Source organism: Thamnophis elegans, chromosome 4 (assembly GCF_009769535.1).
Source record: "Thamnophis elegans isolate rThaEle1 chromosome 4, rThaEle1.pri, whole genome shotgun sequence".
NCBI lineage: Eukaryota > Metazoa > Chordata > Lepidosauria > Squamata > Colubridae > Thamnophis > Thamnophis elegans.
In genome coordinates, this window is record NC_045544.1 from 101756582 (window position 1) to 101778187 (window position 21606).

Sequence of the window (21606 nt, forward strand, 5' to 3'; positions counted from 1 at the left end):
TAAAAGTAGTAGTAGTTGAATGACTTTAAAAGGCAGAATTTCAGATATAATATGAACTAAAATATACAAAAGAAAATTGTTTTTGTGAGTAATGCAATGAATGTCCAGGATTTTCACATTCCACCTGTTACTGTCTCACTTCTTCTAAGCTTTTATTTATGCCCGAAAAACTGGAAAAAATGTTTTCACCTTTCATTTACCTCTATTTCTCATTAATTCAGGATGAGTTATCATTCTCTCTCCTGAATATCTAGAACGTGTGTCTTCATAAAATATTCTGATTTTTATTCTATTCAATTAAATATATTTAGATTTCTGTAGAAAATAATATATTCTGAAAAACAATATGGCTGAATGTGGATAAACTGTGGCATGATAGAGACACAGGGCAGAGGTTTAGCCCCATCTGGCACTGGATGTAACAATAATACTTTGCCCTTTTTTCATAAGAAATGATATCATAATTCTCTGATAACACTGGGCAGCAAAGATTTTGCTTCCTAAACACATTTGGGTCAGATTTTTGGCTGTAATCATGAAAGTAATCAGTAGTTTAAACTATCATTTACTGTTTGATAGAAATCTGTTTTTGTAATTTCATGTTATACAGGTAATCCTCGACTCACAATTAAACCCAACATTTTCACTACTAAACAAGACAGTGGTTAAGTGAATGTTGCCTCATTTTTTAACCTTTCTTGTCACGTTTAAATGAATCATTAGAGTTTTTAAATTAGTAACATAGTTGTTAAGTGAATCTGGATTCCCCATTGATTTTGCTGGTCCGAAGAATGCAAAAGGTGATCACATGACCCCGCTGGGACACTGTAACCATCATAAATACATGTCAATGGCAAGTATACAAATTTTGGTCACATGATCATAGGATGCTGCAACGGTTGTAAGCATGAAAAATGGTTGTAAGTCACTTTATTCCAGTGCCACAGCAACTTGAAACAGTCATCAAACGAATGGCTACAATTTGAGGACTACATACATACATACATACATACATACAAACAAACAAACAAACAAACAAACATACATACAAAGTTTACTAGTTTTTGCCTGTGTTGTGCTTTATGTAGTTCATGCATGTCCAGCCATGCACCCAGGACACAACATTTATAGAACTGGATGGTTTTTGGAAAGGCTACAAAAGCAGTTTGCATGCACAGATGCTACTCATTTCATTAATATCAGTTTCCATGTATTTTGATGCTGTTGTTTCAAGATTTGTCTATGTACAGTACATGTAATTTACACAACAAGTTAAGTCAATTATCGACTTTCTATAGGATGATTAATGACAGCAGAAATGTCTCACCAATATTGGAACAGCCATGATATGTTCTGCTACAATTGTGAAGAGTACATGCTTAAGCCTCAAAAATTCATCATGACTGGACTAAATATTTTCAAGGGCAATTATAATTACCAAAGTTTTTTTAAGAAACCCCAAAACATACTTTTATAACAAGAAGACTTATGTTTTGCTTTTTGTTCATTTACAAATAATTTATAATTTAAAATTATATAAAGTTTTAAGCAAAAAAAACCAGTATTTCTCTCCTATTCAAGTAAATCAGAAATTACAAACCAAATGCAGCATTAAAGCTCCCCCTAGTGTATCAAAAATAAATAACAAAATTATAGTATGCATCCAAAAGGATACAGTAAATATTAACTACTTTTAATCAGGAAGATTTAAATATGCAGCAGCAGTTTAACCCCATGTATTTCCGGAAAGCCCTCAAAATGTATTCTTTTCAATTTCAATCTTGGCAATCTTGCCCTGGTAATAGGCACCCAGCATGTTGGCTACATTTTATGCAATATTTTCCTCCTTGTGATATTGTTTTACATTTTTTATTTTTTTAAATTGCTTTTAACTGGTTTTGATATATATATCAGGATTAAGAAAAAGTTTAGCATCACACTTGCCCCTCATTTAACTCCAAATAGCAAATCATGGTTTGTGCTTGACTAATATTTGCTATCTTGTCATTTTCCCATAATCCTCTTCTTAGACATTTTCAACATGCACCCAAGAATTGGATGTGCTATCATATCTACTACTAGCAAGCTTTTAAAAACTTTTAAAGAACTAACTAACATATTGTATTAAAATGCTTAAGCATTCTTGAGCTATAACTTACTTCCTAAACTCTTAACTCCAATACTATTCTGCACCTAGGAGCTAGATTGCAAAATAACGTATACTACTTTATTAATAGACTTTGCTTGATAAGGGACATTTGCTAGGACAATTAATCTAAACTTTTAAAAATATTCAATTTTAAAACTTTAAGAAAATCTGTCTCAGAATCTTGGGAGGCCAAGCAAATAATTCATGGCTGAATTATGTAAGTCTGAACTAATTAATTTTTTATAACAGATAAATACATATATCATGTTGAGTCTTAATGTTCTGACATTATTTAGATACATATAACTATCTGGGGATTGTTTTCTTTTGAACGCATCTTTATGGGATTTAAATTTACGTTACTGTTTTTGAGTTCTTTAGCACAAAATTCCTGTTTCCAGTTAACCAATAGAAAGCACTAAGGTGCAAAATGGGGCATCTCACTACATATATTTAATAAATGTATTACAAAATCACAACACTGAAGGCAAAGGTTTCATGGATTGTAATGTAAGGAGGTGAAGGGTTTTTGTGAATACCATCTGAGAAGCTGTGACTGTTAGGCAATAATTTCAGTGACCACCCTTTAGAAGCAGCATTCAATTTTAAGTATCACTAAATTACAGTGTATTTGTGAGCTATATCACAGCATATTTCTATGCTTGTGAAATACAATAACTCTATGTAGTACTTATGGGCTTCCATATTTCTACATGAAATAATTCTCCCTAATGAATCAATCTAGGATTGGGGTTACTGATTAGATTTTCAGAATCACTGAAGATAAATTGAAAAATGAAAACTTGATTCACTATCAAGCATTTATATTTCACCAGAACGTTAGATGCGATAATCCTATATATTACTGTTTGAAATAAACTGTTATTCATGTTACTGTATTTCATGGGCAGACTGTAATTTTCTGCCTTTTAATACCATCTACAAACATTATCTATATAATGTTTGATCACATTTTTATATTAATTTCCTACTTCATACATAAGATGTAGCAAGTTATAGACATATCTTCCATTTGTCACAATCTTATATTCTCCCTGTTTGTTCTATTTTTTTCCTTATCACAAAAAATTCATCTATAAGGGAACCACGCAGTATTTTTAACAGGTTCTATATGGAACCTGAACTAACGAGTGCTTTCTGAACATTTAAAAGAGTATGCTTATATGCTGACTTAAAAATAAGGAAAATTATAGCAGTATTGATTTGGACTGTGCAATGCTCTGAACGTGCCAAGAATAGGAGCAGGTACTTGCCTGCAACTTATTTAAATCACTAGGAGTCAAATTTGATTTGAACATTTTATCTTTTATATTCTGCCTAATAATTCTTTGACATCTTCTCAGACATGAGATGTTATGAAGAAGGAAGGGCAAGAAGAAAATAATAACCAATGCATTCTTACTGTATCATATTTTTCATCAGACTGCAGTTTTGTATTGCATAAGATTTCCTAGCAATTCATTTTAGAATTATGAATTTCTGATAAAAATAGTTTACAAATGGATCTAAAAACATTCCCTGGGTTTATTTTTTTATAGATATCACCAATTCCATACAAACTCCTGGAAGTTAAAAAAGAAAAACAAAATAAAACCAACACCGTACTATCACAGTATTCACCATGTTAAGCAACAATACCCAATTTAAATGAATGATTCATTAAAATTAATTAAAACCTTCTGTGAAGGAATTTAGTTTTGACTGCTTTCCTGTGATGGAATGTAGTACAGTTACAAGAGGAAGGGGGTCTTTTCTAATGAACAGAGGCAGCTCAGCATGGAATCTTTGGCATGTAGAAAGAGTGACAGGGTGGACTCTCTCTAATCTTTCATAGGGTTTGTGTAATAGTTACATAGATTTGTGTTTTAGTCTGGCAAGATTCCTGTCTATAGGCAGCAACAACAAACTGCTCTGGAGTCACTACTTGTGTCACTCTTGGTTTCTTTCACCAGACCTTAATCCTTTGGGTATGTGTTGTCTGGATCCCAGCAAGTTGTTGGTCTTCTCTTACAGGAGGACCTATTGCCTGTTCAGAGTTATTAATGGGTTGGCAGAATGCCAAATTGTTTCAGGACAAACAACACTTTTACTCTGAAGGTTTTAAAAGACAACTTGCTGCTTCACATCTAGGCATCAGGTCAAGACTTATACTATACACCTAGTTTGCTAATAGATAACAGTGGGTCATCATTTAAGAAATTTTTTAAATAAAATTAGTTATTGTATTAAATTTGGTACACGACACCAGATAAATTATCAAAAATGTACAGATGTATTTCAAAACAGAGTTGGAAATGTGAAAAGCTTGAGGGAAATTTTTTTCCAATAAATATTTTATTTTGTTCACAAAGGTAAAATAGAAACTCAAGAAAAGAGAGGGCAAAAATTCAAGAACATAGCAAAATAAAACAAGACATTAAAAAGTGCTTAAAAAAGCATACACAGGGATTGCTGCCCCTTATTGAATACTGATAAATATATTTCAAGGATAACAGTTCCTCCCCCCGCTTGCAAAACAGGCCCATAATTTATGAACTTTTACAGTTGTTTATCTAACCAATTTGACATAGCATCAATCTACTATATATAAAAAATAGTTAACAGGAAAAGCAACAACAAACTTCAAAGTCCTCTCCTAACAATCTATTATTGTAATTAACAGAAATAATTTAGAGATTATTGTAATTAACTCAAAGATAATTAATTCAGAAATAGTAATTGCTTCTGATCTACCATAAACTGCTACAATCGTTATCTCTGATCAAATATCCTCGATTGATTCTTAATGATAAAACTTTTCCTTAAAAATTTTATTGGGATCTTTTCCAACAATTGCATCTCATCCCCTAAACTCATAAATCTGTTGTAAATATTTCTCCAGCCTTTGTTGTTCAAATAATTTCCCTAGAAGTTGAAATGTAGCATCTCTTGATAATTGTTTTTTGATTCAATATAATAAGTCCATTCTCCATCAATCTTAAGAAAGTCCAATCACTCATCAATTCTATCATCTCCAAATCTTTTGAATCTATGTCCCTTTCAGTCTTTTCCAATAAGCCTGCAATTCTCAAACCAAGCTCCTCCTCCTTCAAATTTGCCAGCTACAAATTGGATTCCAATCCATCCAATTGTAAGCCTGATTTAGCTATTGTTACTTGTATCTGAATGCCATCCTTGGGTTCACTTAAAATCATTTTTAATTTAAACATTTTATCTCCATTTTCAATTTAAATTTGTAAGTTGAAAAACATTTTTTCCAAAGGCTCCCCAAAGGGCTTTAACATTAAGTTGATCAGGCTCTTGCCTTAATTTTATCTCTTTTTATAGACATTGTAAGGAATATATGATATATATTTGGAGTCTTTAATTTATTGTTATTTGAATTTTTAATATAGTCCAAACCGCTCTTGTAGCTGAGCTTTCACAACAAAACATAAATAGTTGCTCTCAAGAACTGGAATATATATACTAACTTAAGTATGGCAGAAGAGAAAAGAATGAGAGAATGTTTCCCACAATAAAAAATGAATAGTAAAAGGGGGAAGTTCCCATTAGAGGTTAAAAGAGGTAAGACCAGAGCTTTTAAAAATTATTAGAATATAAAATCCTTGCAGCAAAAATCCCCTGTAAATGTAAATCAAATCAGGTCACTTTCACTACACAGGGGACAGTCCCACTGACTTCCATATGGCGAAAACGATTCATAACTCTGAAATAGAGCAGTAAAAAGATGCAAAAAATACACAGATTAAAATCCAGCAAGGATAGGTATGTAACCCTCACATAACAGATCGTCCTATCTATTCCTCGGATTCAGAAAGCTGAAATGAACCCTGGTAAAAAACACACCAATCAGTCTTCTGAACCCACCCACATGATGACCAGCCAGAACAAATCTGAGCAATTTCAGCTGCCAAATCCTATATTTCAAGAGTCCTGCACAAAAAATCCTATTGCTTCTTGCCTCCCACGAGAGAGGGTGAAACTCCTAAAAATGCTGATGGGGCATTCTGCTGATGCAATAATTTTGATGAAGAAGATATAATTACATGATCACATAGCGTATTATTATTTCTGATGTCAAACCTTTGTAATTATGGTTGAAGTTTCTGAGGAAATTGTGGAACAATCTTTTTTCTCTCTGAAGATTTTGCTACAATATTCCTTTGATTCCTATTTAATATCTATATCAGCCCTACATATACACGTGAACCCTATCAAGCAGCCATTTGTGACCCACTGGTGTTTTTAAGGAAATCAATAAATTCCACTGCAGACACTGTCTTTAAACATGTGCTGTCAAGCATCCCTAGCACTTCCAAGTCTCACCACCATTGCCTGCTCCAGTGCTGCTGACACTTGCTAGCAGCGAAACAGCTGATTGGCCACCAATGGTCAGCAATGATTTTAAATTATCAACGTGGTCCTTTTCCCTCTACAAACTGTGCAGACCTGAACTATATGAAACTTATGGGCAAGGACATTCCTTAGCATTGGGTAAAATGCCATCATCAATATGTTGATACATAGCTTTATATTTCCACCCCTGGCTTCATTAGTTCTTCTGGGCGGGGGAATAACTGGTTGTAGTTCAACCTTGGGAAGACCAAGTGGCTTTGGGTTTAACTCTACATGGGATAGCACTGCACTAGAGCAAGTTGGTGTACAATCTGGGGTCCTCTTAAACTCACTGCTGAAACAACAGTTCACAGCTGCAGCATAGATTCATCTTGTCCGTTGGTTGTGCTAATCTTGGACCCAGCCATAGTCATTTCTCAGTTGGCTTACTGCAACATGCTCTACATGTGGCTGCCCTTGAAGAGCACTCAAGAGACTTCATCTGGTGCAGAAAGCAGCACCACCATAATATCATTTTGGGTGCTCCAAGTTGCACTGGCTTCCTATATATAGTATTTTCTGCTTCAACCTAATATACCAGTTATTACTTTCACATTCTTACATGGGACATGCCAATTTACTTGTGAGTCCATTGTTCTGCCTTAGGCGTTGCCATTGTGGGCTTGCTCGGGGCATGCAATTAATTCTATGCTTAGGAATCTCTTTCAGATCAAGTTTATTATCAGGCATTCTTAATAGCAAAACTTACAGTTCAGTGTTAAGATACTTCTGACTTTCCATAATCTGTCCCATCACTGTAAAAAGATAATTTTACTCCCACGGAGATACACACTACTATTCCGGTTCACAAAGGCATTCAAATTGACCGGCTATATACTTTACCCATGGGCAAAATGTCCCAGTGGCCAATCAGAAACATAGATGTGATCACATGTTATAGAACTACATTTCTCATAAGGCAGTCTCTGCCTACATTTCCCATGAGGTAGTTTCTTAAAGGAGACAGTTCTTAATTCCTACACTAACTATATACTGCTGGGGCAGCACAACCATCAAATAGTGTGGTCAATTTTTGCCTATTTTACCAGATTTTTGATTGGGGGAGGGGGAGGCATGCTCCAAGAGCCTTCTCTCAAATATTGCCATCTTGAAGGAAGAAGTATATATCTATATCTTCTCTGTCAAAGCAACTTCCCTATGGAACTGCCTCTGCCCCCGAGATTCGGGTGGTGCCAATCTTCTGGAAGGCTACTAAAACCCAGATTCCCCTCCCCCAGGCATTAGAACTAGGATGTCAGCGGAGCCACAATATACATTGCTATGCAACGCTTCCGTTTCCTTTCCCTGCATTGCATTAGTCTAATTGGTTACACGTATACATTTTAAAACGAGTGGCTTTTAACCATTTTTTAATTTTTTCTAAGTAATCTGTCCATCTACATTAATTAAAGCTCCTGGGCGTAATCTGTTTTCTGTTGCTTGGGGACAAATAAAACGGCGGCTACGACGAAAATGCTAAACTGAAGTGCAGGGAACCGCCTCGAAACTGCCCAAAACAGGAAAAAAACCACCCCTCCTTCTACCGCCATTGTAAGGAGCAACTAGCCCACATGCGCACATTTCACCCCCCTTCCCCGCCTTCCGTCCGTCGTGCTGTTTTCCTTGCCAGAGAAAGTGGGGCGGGGCCATGTTCAGTCCCCGCCCTTTCGCTCTAAGTCAGATCGGCTCCTGAGCTAAGAGCTGCTCAAGATGGTGGACAGCCGAGCAGCGCTAGGCGGGGTCGGGATGGGCGATGCTTGACGTTCGCTCCGCCCACACCCGGAAGTACGTCTCCTACAATGGTTGGAGCAGGCGAAGGGGCGCTTTCCGGGTAGCGGCTTCTCGTACACAGGGGCAGTCATGGCGGCAGCTACCGAGCTGCAAGGGAAGTACCAGAAACTAGCGCAGGAATATTCCAAGGTACTGGCACGTGCCAACTCCTCTAAGTACCGAGACCCTGAAAAGTGCCGGCCCGCCGCCAGTGATTTCAGCCTCCCATAATGTGTTCCTTCCTATCGTTTCTAGGTATCAAGAAAGACTTGGTGCCATTCTCTTTCTGTTTGAAATGTTGAGCCGGCATATCTTTTGTCTCCCCTGTCTGTTGTTTCAATGGAGGAAGGAAACGCAGCTTTTTAGCCAATTCGTTTGCATGCATTCAACGCCCTGATGTTTAAATCAATTCAGGGAGCAACTGGTGTGAAAGATTCTAGCCTGAGGATTTCCTTTTATCTGATTCAGCCTTCTTGTCCTCCGCTCCATCATCCCACCTTCATTCCCGTTTAGGGAAGGCAGGGATTGTATAAATAACCTGTTCACATGATAGGAATTGGGAAAGAAAGGTTTGAAGAGCGTTAATACTGTATTGTAAAAAAAGAACCAACAACTAGCTTGGGTTAAAATGAAAAATGTAGCATTTTATTGAGGTCACAACACTGATATAAAATGTTAATATGTGAATTTTTTAAATTAGAATTTTTATCCAGTCTCTTATATTGTGACTTCACTTGGTGTAGTGATTAAGATATTAGAGCAGAGGTTGGTGAAACCATAACCAGAATCACCAACCAGTTTTCTCTGGAAAACTGGTTGGTGATTCTGTGCCAGTCATAGTCTCTCTCAGCCCAATCTACCTCATATGGTGTTTTTTTTGGGGGGAGGGGGATAGAAGGTAAGAGCTTTATACTTTAACCGCCTTAAGTTGTAAAAAAATAAAGGTGGGCTATAAATGTAATAAATAATATTAAAAGAATGTACATGCTCATTGATTAATCATAGCACTTTGGGTTATATTTCAAGAACTCTGGTTGGAATCCTTTTATTTCAACACTGCTTGTTTACTGAGACCCTCTTTGGACCAATGCTATTCAATTATATAGATAATTTTCAAATATTTGTTTAGCTATAGGTATACAGGTTTATGGGCCCAAATTATGTTTGTGCAGAAATGCTGTTTCACCTTGGCTGTGAAACAAATTGTTAATTGACGTTTCCAAAGCTTAAATTTGTTTTGGAATATTTCTTTCTTTCTTGGGTATCTGTATTTTGCTAAAAGTGCTTAATATTTTCCTAAAGGATGTCAAAGACCACATTGCTTCATAACTGAGTTAATAATTTATCTCTGTGTTTGCAGCTTCGAGCTCAAAATCAAGTATTGAAAAAGGGTGTAATGGATGAGCAGGCAAACTCAGCAGCTCTAAAGGTATAGCTTAAAAATACTGAATAATAATGTGATTAAAAAATAACATTTCTCAATAGGGCTGGTCATTGTCTACTAGTCTACTATGATTCTGAGTTAGCTGATGTGTAATGTGTGAAATATTCTTTCAGCTTAAAAATAAATTGTATCACAGAGAGTTTTAGTTTAATCTTTGTGAAATCTGTCACCACTTCTTTTGGTAAGATCTCTTGACTTCTTGTGGCAGAATTGGGTTTATAGTGAAAGCTAATCCATGTGGGAGAAATGCTGTCATTCACTTTGGGATGGACAAAAATCACATTTTGATTTTTTGAAGATCTATCACAGAATTGACAACAGTCAAAACAATCTTCTCTTAAATTTCCATATAGAAGCATTTTCATTTGTTGATCTTAAGCTTGTTTTGATTGATACATGGAACCTATTGAAAGTCTGTTTTTTTAAACTCCCACCAAAGTATCAGTAGTAAAAGTGTCAGTGTAGTGTAGTATTAGCCTTAAACAAGAAGTCCCAGATTCAAATCCATATTTGATGGAAGAGTTTACAGAATAACCTTTGGCCAGTCAGGATCTTTTATTCCAATCTGCCTCACAGAATTGTTGTTATGGAGACATTAGACAGACACTCCCATATAAGTTACATTGAGGTTTTAAAAAAGAAAAGCAACATGTCAATGCAATAAATATATTTTATATCTATCAAATAAACATTATTTTGATACTTTACTTCCATACAGAAATGATGAATACATCACTTTAGTAATCTTAGATAAAACACCATGATTCTCTATGGTGTTTTGAAGACATTGGATATGACAAGGAATTGTTAAAATCAATCCATGCTAGAATTCAGTGTGATGAATCATTTTATCTTAATACAGGAACAAATGAAAATGAAAGACCAATCGCTCAGGAAGCTACAACAGGAAATGGATAGTTTGACTTTTCGAAATCAGCAGTTGGCCAAGAGAGTAGAGCTCCTTCAAGATGAACTTGCATTAAATGAATATAAAGGCAAGAAGAACAAGGTACGTAGTAAACAGGTTTTCTAGCATATTCTATAAATGTAGTAAAGTAAATAGTTAAGAATTCTCCCATGTTAGAATTCTTAGCTAACTAATTATTTTATTGTAAAAATCCATGGAAATAATGATATGAAAAGAGCCTTCAGCAAACAAGCATATTTTGTTTTGATTAGAAAAGTGGTGACTCTGTACCTCAGTTGAGTCAAGAACAGAAAAACGTCTTTGGTGAAGATCTTCAAAAAAAGATAGAAGAAAATGAGAGGTTACATATTCAGGTAGGTAGCTCTGTTTAATGCACCATCCAAACACTACATTCTTGACAGAAATTAGTAAGGAAAGAGTGGGGCACTGTTGAGTGAAAAAGTTGTATCCCTCCCCAGTCACACTCACCTGGTCTGAGTAATGTTATTGCAAGTTTATCTTCTTGTTGATTTTAATAAGCTGACAGAATTATTTTTTCCAGGCCCAACAAATACATCTGGGGGTCATCTTTCTGAAATAAATGGTTTTGAATGAAAAAAAGGACCTCAACTGAGTTACATGTCAGCAAGATGGGCTGCGTATAAATTAAATAAATAAAAACCTTAACCCATAAGCTGGGCAAATGGTCTTGAAAGTTTGATTAGGCTTGTGGGTTAGTGTTTCTCCATTCTTAAAATGAAGCAGTTAGAACATGAAACTGAATATAACATCAGGACAGCTTAGGCAAAAATGATTCAATTCTACAACTATGCTGTGAAATGAGTTGGCTTGTGTCAGTACAGTGATTTTTACTTAACAACCATTTGCTCAGCAACCTATTCTAGTTATGAAGGCGCTGAACAAATGATATTTATGACCAGTCCTTGATGTTTCAATCGTTGCAGTGTCCCTGCAGTCATGATATTGTGATTTGGGTGCCTGGCAAAATGGCTTGCAGTTATGATGGTCATAGTCACATGATCATAATCTGTAACTAGCTTACAATTCCAATATTACAGCATCTCATGGGTACGTGATCATCATTAGCAACCTTCACTGCCGGCTTCTGACAAGCAAAATCAATGGGAATACCAACAGGAGGCTGCAGATGGTGTCCACATGCCATTGCGCTTAATAATATTGCAGTATTTGTTTAACAACGCCAACCAGAAGTGCCAGAATTGCTGTTGCTAAGCAGCATGGTCACATGATGTTGCACTTTACAACTGTGTCACTTAGCAATGGAAGTTCTGGACACAGTTGTTCTGGTTAACTGAGAACTATCTGTATAAGTAGCAGGGCATCTTAGAAACACATACCGGTAATTTATGAGATAAATTTATGAGATAAATAGGCAAATTACCATTTCTCTTCATATGTTTTGGAATTATGCCTAGTAAGAAAAATTGTGGTTTCATTTCAGATTTGATTTCTAAATTTCTCTGAATGATGCTGCATATTTCTTTCCAATACTTTAAAGAGTTTTAGAAAATATGTACCATATATACTAAACTATTCCTTCTGTTTCATGGCATTTCCAACATTTATTATTATGCAATTTGCCTATCTTGGCAGCTATTGACGGAGTTTAATATGTGTGATAACTTCTGCCCTTCTCATTTCAGTTCTTTGAGGCAGATGAGCAACATAAGCGCTTAGAAGGTGAGCTGAGAAGCAGACTTGAATTTTTAGAGATGGAGACTGCACAGCATCAAGCTGTGGTGGATGGCCTTACTAGGAAGTATATGGATACAATAGAAAAGCTGCAAAATGATAAAGCCAAGTTAGAAGTAAGTTTAAAGCTATAACTTCCCTGTTGTAGAACTCTGCTCTTTTGATTCAACTAGTGACACTTTTAGAATTGTATGTTTTAAATTTCAGATGAGAGCAGAATGAACCTTGTATCCTTGCATACAGCTTTGGCGACAGGAAGGGCATCCGGCCATTAAACACTCTGCTTGCTCCATTCAGTTGCTCAGACTCCACCACACAAAGGATTATGGGGTTGTTAAAAGATGATGATGATCCTCGCATACAGCTTTTTTGCTCCTTCATTTCTCTCATTCTATGACATTTTCAGTTGTCTAGTTTCCTAAAAAAATTTTGTTGATAGTTTAATTTTTTTTAGTATACAGTGCTCTTTAATGCTAATTTCTGATCTTAGAATAGAATTGATTGTACAAATATATACTGCTAATTCTGATCTTTCTTCTGCCTTTTCTTTTAGGTCAAATCTCAAAGCCTAGAGAAGGAAGCCAAGGACTGCAGAGGTCGAACAGAAGAGTGGTATGCTTTTGATATTAAGATTAAATACTATTAATGTCTACTTAGAGAAAGTTGTTTTTAATTAAATGAGTACTGTTTATTATCACCTTGATCATCAAGCACCAGCATTAAACTTAAATGCATACCTAAGTACATATAGGGTTAGTTTTAAAACTTTGTATATATACCTTTTACTGTTACTGCCTTTTAGTCCTGTATGATTTTTGGGTTGGGTGAGCGTATGCATTGACTTCATGAAGCACACCAAAAATCTACTGCCAAATCAGAGTATGTAAAAATAATATACTAGCATATGAGCTAGTGATAGATAAACCCCTGCTTTTTGCTTTCAGGTGAGTGCTCAAGTTACTGTTGAATCTTTTTTGTCATTGTAATTAAGATCAGGCTGTAATATTTGTACCTCTAAAAACAAAACAAAACAAACTGTTAAATTGGTCAAAAGTCACTCCGACTTAAGGTCTTGCATTGGTTTTACAGTAATATAACAAGTGACCGAAAAGTACTGCTGAAATGTACTTGAATATATAACTGCTAAGGAGATGCAAATATTTCTATTGTGGCACTGTATTGTTGCACTGCAGTATTGTTGCACTGCTAATACAGGTAATCCTCAACTTATAACCACAGTCGAGGCCAAAATTTATGTTGCTAAGTGAGAGAGTTAAGTGAGTTTTGCCCCATATTGCAATCTTTCTTGCCACAGTCGTTAAGTGAATCACTGCAGTTAAGTTGGCAACACCATTATTAAATGAATCTGGTTTCCCCATTGACTTTGCTCGTCAGAAGACTGCAAAAGGTGATCACATGACCACGGGACACTAACCATCATAACTATGAGTCAGTTACTAAGCATCTGATCATGAGACTATGGAGATGTTACAGTGGTTGAAAGTGTGACAAACGATCATAAGTCACTTTTTTCAGTGCTGTTGTAACTTTGAACAGTCACTAAACAAACTGTTGTAAATCAAGGATGACCTGTATCAATAATGTCATACTACCATATTTTTGGAGTATAAGATGCACCTTTTTCCCTCAAAAAAGAGGCTGAAAATCTGGGTGTGTATTATACATTGAATACAGCATTTTTTTGCCTCCTGAAACCCCTCCCTCTTCACCAAAATGGTCATGAATAGCTTGTAGGAGGCTTTCAGAGAGCTCCTGGGGGTTAGGGAAGGCAGAAATGAGCAAAAAATGGGCTTTTCCCCCCTCAAATTTGCCCTCCCCACCCCAGCCCACAGGAGCACTCTATAAGTTTCCTAATGCCCTTTTTTTGATGAAAAACGGACCTATTTTCATGAAGAATGGACCGTTTTTTGTTCATTTTTGCCCCCCCCCCCCCTCGGAACACTCTATAAGCCTCCTAAGGGCTGTTCATGCCCTTTTTTTGGAAAAAAAAATATGGCCTGTTTTTGCGAAAAATGGGCCATTTTTGGGAGGTTTGCAGAGTGCAAAAAAAATGTATTTAAAAAAATGTGCCTCTTCAAAATCTTGATGCGGCGTATACTCCGAAAAATACGGTACGTTATGACCTAGGCGGTCAAGGCAAGGCAGGCCTCTAGAAAGTCCTTTATTGCTCTCAGTAAGTGTTCCAACAAACAGCCCACTCTACTCGGAAGGCAGTCTCCCTCAGTCCCCCAAACAACAGCCCGTATATTACAAAGAAAATCCATAGAGTAGAAGCACTCTTACAGGGCAAGGTCCTCCAAACTGGGCTCCGATGGGGCCATGACGTACTAATAGCATAATACTAATTAGAACTATATTAATAAAAAGTTTTGTTTTCTTAATGAATTGTAATATTGGGAGTATACTTCTTTATTTTATCAACTTTTTAAGAAAATGAACAAAGAATAAAATGTTGATGTTCTATTTTTGTCTCCTAGCCAGCAGCAGCTACAGCATCTTCATAGAGACTTGAGTAGCAGATTGGATGAATCTTTACAAATTATAAGTGAAAAAGTACCTTTCAATGATACAAGTAGGTATTGAATTGAATTGATTGCATTTGCAGTTGAATAAAGGGGAAAAATCGTAGAAAATTGAAAAGCTGAGATTGTTTCCTTATTCCAATTTAATAAATGTTTAATTACAAGTATTTATATATTTATTTTATTTTCATTTTAAAATGTGGTTACTGGTACAGGTTGTAAAGATACTATCCACTCTTGGATGATTTATGAACTAACTTTTTTTTTAAAAAAAAAGGTGGTCAGAGGAAATATACTTGATTTAATACTGTGAATTGATTATTTTGTAGGATCTAGCCAGTATAATGCTCTGAATGTGCCATTACATAATCGACGCAGGCAAGTGAGTAATACAATTAAGGGTACTTAAATTAAGAAATGTGCATTTCTTTGGCATTTGTGAATCACTGCATATGTGATGCAGATTCTCCATTAAGTATGTTTAAATGATTTCAGATTCTGAGTAATATCTAGTACAGTAGAAATGTTTTTTTAAAAGAAGAGAGACCGGAAACTCTGCTTGATTCCTTTTCAATGAGAAATGAAGTGAAGCAGGACAGCTGCAGGGCAGGAGCACTTAATGCCAGAATTTGTTCCCCCATTTTGAACTGCAGTTTATGGGATTGATCTATTTTCATGAAAAGATAGAAAGTTGTTGAGCTGAACTCAATTTCTGGTGAGTACATTGATACGTCCATTTGCATTACTCTTGTCTGTTATGTTTTTTTCAACTTTCCAGTCTACCCTACATATCTGGGTTTTTCTCATGATCTCTTAACAAAGTATTAATCAGATCCATGCTACTTATATTTTCGAGATCAAGATTAGCTAGATGCTGTATTTAACTGAAGAATAAATAAATACTGTATCTTGCAGATACGATATTGAGTGTAGTTGTTAGATAAGCTCCCCGTTGGGAGAGCGAGTGCGTTCAGAGAAGCATTGTGAGAGTTGTGTTGGAGAACACACAAACCAGCATACAGAGAGACTGCAGTTTAAATAGGCTTTTACTTTCGTGGAAATATAGGTATCAGAGTCCATCAAACACTCCAAGTCATACACGCATAAGACAGTCGGTCATCAATGTCTTTCAGTTAAGGGATAATCCAAATAACATAGTCCATAAACATACAAACAGTCCGGTACTCAAAGTTTGCTAGCAGTCGCAAAATTTACAATAGCTTACGGCACTTTCTAACAGCCAGCTTCCAAAACACTCAGATCAGATCAGCCCACCATCTAACAAACAGAGAGCTAAAAGTCATTCTGGTTCCTTCTTACGGCCGATTGAGGAAAACAGCAACCAATCACATTTTACAGCATGATTTAAAGAAACAGGTATAGCATTGTTACATGATTTATATATTGCCAACCCAACCTTTAGATTATATTCCTAACAGTAGTGTTGTAAGACTATCATCTCAAATCAATGGCAAAGTTCTTGTGTCAGCTCCCATTCCACCTCATTTGGGAACAACTCCAATGAAACCTTATGTAATACAATATACTCTAACATGGAAAGTATCTTCAGAAGAGATACTAGGGAAGGGTGGAAGAGCAAAGTCACTTATACTGTGTTTCCCCAAAAATAAGACAGGGTCTTATTTTCTTTTGACCCCTGAAATAAACATTTGGCCTTATTTTTGGGGAAGTCTTATTATTTTTCAGGTGCAGGAGGCAGCGGGCATGGTCACCTCATGACTGCTGCTGTGTTGCAATATTTTTGGGGAGGGATTATTTTAGGGGGAGAGATTATTTTAGCGCATGTGCTCAAAAGCCCATTGGGCTTATTATCCGGGGAGGTCTTATTTTCGGGGAAACAGGGTATGATCTACTTTTTGTTTGTATGCTTCTTACATTTAACTCCATGTCTAATTTGACATGCCAATTCTCAATGCTACTGAGCTTTTGTATATCTGGTCTTTTAAATATCATCCTGGCATTTCTATTTTTCAGTTGGGAGTGCTGTTGGATAACAGCTCTTATAAAATTGTATCTTGGTTCTCTATACTTTACAGTTGAAACTTCGTGATCTTGCTGGTCAAGCTCTGACCTTTATCCAGGATTTAGTGACAGCTCTCCTTAATTTCCACACCTACACTGAGCAGCGAATTCAGATTTTCCCCATTGATTCGGCCACAGATACTATTTCACCATTAAATCAGAAGGTAAAATTATTAGGGGAATTTTATACCATTAAATATAATGAACAGATAAATAACATGCTACTTCTAAGCTTTCTATATCTTGACAAGTACAATAGAATTATATTTTGGTATAGGATTTTTTGATTTAGGGCTTCTGTTTTTTTGAATTTTATTTCTGAGTTTTCCCTGCACTTGTAGTTTTAAATATGCATATGCCTTTTGAGTTAAAAATAAATATAATCATGGGAAGTATTTGCCCTAAAATAATCAATTTGGTGGGTGATAACTGAGGATACTGTTGTTGATGGAACGCTAAAAGATACTGACTTAAGGATGTGACTACCCAGAAAGTGACTAGAGGTCCAGAAAAGGGCATTTATTAATATTCCAGATGTTTTTTCACTTTCTTACTGAATCACTTGGAGCTTGCTTCATTTAGAATATTTAAAAGGGAACTTAATAAAAGTTTATAAAGAGGGAAAGAAAAGTGCCTTCCGAATACCCTTCGATTAGAAACAATGTTGAATTTGATGAAACAGTGATCAAACTATGGAAAGCTTTTTTTTCTGTATCAGGAAAAGGTATTGTGTGTAGAGCAAGTTGCCTATTTGTGGTTAGGAATGATTGAAGCTGTGTAATTGATGAAAAATTAAACTCTGTCCTTCAGTAGTTTGACCAAATTAATCTGTGAACCATTAAACCATTTGGCCACAATGAGTCTCTGAAATATTTAAAGGATTGTAATTATTTTCTTTCAACATAAAACTTTTCTAAAATATCTCTGTTATATAAATAACTTCAATTTTTAAATTGCTTCTGAACATGTTAGCTGTTCACATACCTTTAAAAGTTTGTTTTCTTCTCCTTTCCCCCTGTTCCAAGTTGCAGTACAAAATCAACTGCAAAATCTTTCTGATTACCTTAACCCTTGAATGTTAATATAACTAAGATGTTGCAGTAGTGCCAACTAATAGATCTCATTGCATCCAGTTCTCACAGTACCTTCATGAAAATGCGTCCTACATTCGCCCACTGGAGGAAGGAATTCTGCACTTGTTTGAGAGCATCACAGAAGACACCATCACAGTGCTGGTAATATTGTTATTTTGTTGCTATACCTGCTTGTTTAAAGCTTCTTGGTACTAAATATCTAAAACTTCTTTTTTTTTCCTTGCAAGGAAACAACTACGGAATTAAAAACTTTTTCTGACTACTTAACATCTTATGTCTACTTTCTCAGGAAGATTCTTCCTTATCAGTTGAAAAGGTACTATCAAAATTTTCCCCCAAAAGCAATTTAAATAAAGCAGATACATAGAAAACAAACCCCTTTTCAGATCTTTTTTCCACCAGTTCGGGAGAAGGGCAAGAGGAAACAAGCAAACTTGATTGCGCTTCCTCTTTACAGTGATGTCAATGGTCATAAGGAAGATTAAGCAGGAAATGTGATGCTTGAATACCCATCAGAATCTAATGTGTCAGGGCATGCCCCGTCAAAGTTGCTTTATAATGTCAAATTGGATTTTTAAAAAAGAAATGCATTAACTTGTTTTCTCCAGATGTAATGGTATCTGTACTGGTTGGGAATTCTGATAGTCATAGTTCCATTTGGAGACAGTCAGGTTGGTGAAGGCTGCAATAGTGAGCAATTGGGAGCCATTGTGCACCCTAATGCACTCTTGCTTTCTTTGGACTGGTGCATTTCAGATGCATTGACATCAATGATTTGGATTTATAGGAGATGACCAGGCTGAACCTAACATGTCATAAGTCCCTGTGCACCTGCAAGAGATTTAAGTCCAGCCTACCTTGAATTCTTTTCTTAACTCCTGCACATTGTGCAGTTGCTATTTAAAAAAAGAAAGAACGCAAATTCCATGTTTGGAATTAGTAAGAAACAGTTATGTTTAGCAGTTACCTTTGATTACTATTCTTTTGCAATCTGTGATGAAACTATCCTTTCAATATTGTGTACAGTTGCTACCACCAAATCTTGAAAACAATATTATTGAACTAAAAATCTGTACAAATGAAGCACCAAAATTATTAGGAGGAGGCTGGAGTATGAAGAAAGATTATAAAAACTCTTTATCTTAAATGAAAGTGGGTAAGGGAAGACAAGAAAGATAGAATTGTATAAATTTATTCATGGCTTAGACAATGTAGCATTTTAGTTATTCATTGAATCTAAAACAGAAAAATTCAAGGCTCAAGTAGGTAATAAGTTTTCACATCACACATAATTAAATCATTTATTTATAATTAATCATGATTAGTCATAGATTTAATGATGAATAAATTAACTGGAAGAGGAAGGAGCATTAGATATCTTTGCCACCTTGAGTTATTTATGAAAATAATGGATTAAATGATTTTTAAATATTGAATGGAAATTGCTGCTTAGACTTCTGACAATGGCAGTCAATATGAGTGGCTTTGAATGAAGGCTGAAAAAGTTATGGAGGATCAATCTTTCAATGACTACTGATTTTGATGATTGTTTACTCAGGAGGAGCATGCTTAATTGGAAAGTGATAGTGGAAAGGAGTTATTACTCTTTCAGGCTTTATGCTGTCCAAATCTATGCAATTGTCACTGTGTAATGCAGAATGCAGGACTAGATTGGTTTTATAGCCTGACCCAGCAGGCTCTTCTTATGTTCCTTTTTTCCTACTTTTTTTTTAAAAGTATCAAAGCACCATCATAATACTCACTCTCAAAAACATAAATTCATATGTTCCTAGTTTGGAAGAAGAGTGTGAATCTTCTCTTTGCACAGCTGCATTAAGAGCCATGAATATGAACCTGCAAAATGATATGAAGAAGCTGACGGCAATCTTTGAGAAGCTGCATACATATATTAGTCTTCTAGCCTTACCCAGTAAGTGTGGGCTTTGGACAACAACAATTCAGGATTCAGTGTGTTGTATGAAATGTGACTTCTTCAAGAAAGAAGACATATTCTGAATTCATTCTGTTAATTGACCCAAAGAAGCTGACCTATACAACATTTGTATCTTTCACTGTAATAACTCACGTAATAGATGAAGGAAAATAATTGAAATCAATCCCATGAAATGATTTGAATTATTTAAAGTAAGATTGATCTAAAACTTCACTAATTTGGGTTCTCACTCAGTTGGGTGATTCTAATTTTGTTTAAATTGTTAATCTGAATGGTAGAAATTTTATTGTGTGCTGACAATTATTAGACAATAAAAATGCAATTAATTTGAATATTTTATAATATAATTCCACATCACATTTTTCAGATGGTTTTTCTGTGCCATCTTAATTCTGCTTAAAAGAAGAAATTTGAACTTGGTATAAATGTAATAAATAAGCAGAAAAAAACTATAATTGGATGTTGCTGCCTTTTGGGCTCATTGATTACACAGTTTAACCAAGTTAGGTCTGTGGTTTATTTCAAAAGAGGTGTTTGATTTGTTTACTCAATACTATTCTGTGTTTCTCTTCCCATTTCATGCTTCTTTAGATATTGTATTTGTCACCAAATTTCAATATATTGCTGTTTATACAATCTAGGCACAAAAGCAGACCACCTGGTTCGAACGAACTTCAACTCTGTGTTTACATGCATTGCTTCAGCTCTTAATGGATTTCATGAAGTTATGAAAGGTGAGACCAATTGAACTTGCTGTGTAGTTCACCTTGATTCAAGGAAATGAGAAGGTGAGGGAAGCAATTACATTAGAAGCTTTTTTTCTGGCAAGAAAGCCTGTTTAAAAAAACAAAACAAAATTGATTACTGAGCAGCAACATATGGGAGCTATTGGTCTCCATAATGGTGAGCAGGAAGTAAGATGTATTTTCTTATAAAAATACTCTTGGGTAGAAAAAAGTAAAAGAAATAGCAAGATTTTCAAATTGGATTAGAATGAGAGGTTTCAAAGGAATGGAGGCCTTCTGATGTAACAAGACTGAGAATTTGAAGATTTCCATTTCACTTTCAATCATGAGTATTGACAGGATTTTTGTGGGAATACAATGAAGGAAAATCTCCACGTGAACTCCCTTGAGATGGAATACAAATCTTATAGGTAACGGTGCTGTGATTTATGTGCATAACTGATACATATTAATTTCTTTTGATTTTAGATATTTCTAAGCACTTTAGTCAAAAAGCTACCTTGGAACATGAGCTCCCTATAGCCACTCAGAAACTCATCACTACCAATGATTGTATCTTATCCTCTGTGGTGGCATTAACTAATGTAACAAGCAAGGTAAAGTTTGTTTTCAACTCAAGCAGTGACTTATTTGGAGAGCCAGTAGTGGTGAAAGCTTCAGTTTAGAAACTGGGAGACCTAGAGTTGTAGTCTCACCTTAGGCACAAAAATGGCTGGGTGACCATGGGCCAGTCACTTCCTCTGAACTCTAAGAAGCAGGTAATGATAACCCACTTCCAAAATCTTGCCAAGAAAACTGCAGTA

At 35.6% G+C, this 21606-nt stretch overlaps 1 protein-coding gene across 2 annotated transcripts in view; it reads left to right on the forward strand.

The window, feature by feature from the left end:
- Window positions 1–8329: 8329 nt before the first annotated feature.
- PPP1R21 (protein phosphatase 1 regulatory subunit 21) overlaps window positions 8330–21606 on the forward strand; it is a 28763-nt gene continuing 15486 nt past the window's right edge. For both annotated transcript variants that reach the window (XM_032217035.1, XM_032217036.1), the window contains exons 1-14: window positions 8330–8488; window positions 9699–9767; window positions 10645–10791; window positions 10962–11063; window positions 12375–12539; window positions 12977–13035; window positions 14922–15016; window positions 15296–15348; window positions 17024–17173; window positions 18143–18244; window positions 18331–18419; window positions 19897–20033; window positions 20699–20791; window positions 21272–21399. In XM_032217035.1, coding sequence (XP_032072926.1) covers window positions 8429–8488; window positions 9699–9767; window positions 10645–10791; window positions 10962–11063; window positions 12375–12539; window positions 12977–13035; window positions 14922–15016; window positions 15296–15348; window positions 17024–17173; window positions 18143–18244; window positions 18331–18419; window positions 19897–20033; window positions 20699–20791; window positions 21272–21399 — 1449 coding nt within the window. In that variant the 5' untranslated portion in view covers window positions 8330–8428. The remainder of the gene's footprint in view (window positions 8489–9698; window positions 9768–10644; window positions 10792–10961; window positions 11064–12374; window positions 12540–12976; window positions 13036–14921; window positions 15017–15295; window positions 15349–17023; window positions 17174–18142; window positions 18245–18330; window positions 18420–19896; window positions 20034–20698; window positions 20792–21271; window positions 21400–21606) is intronic.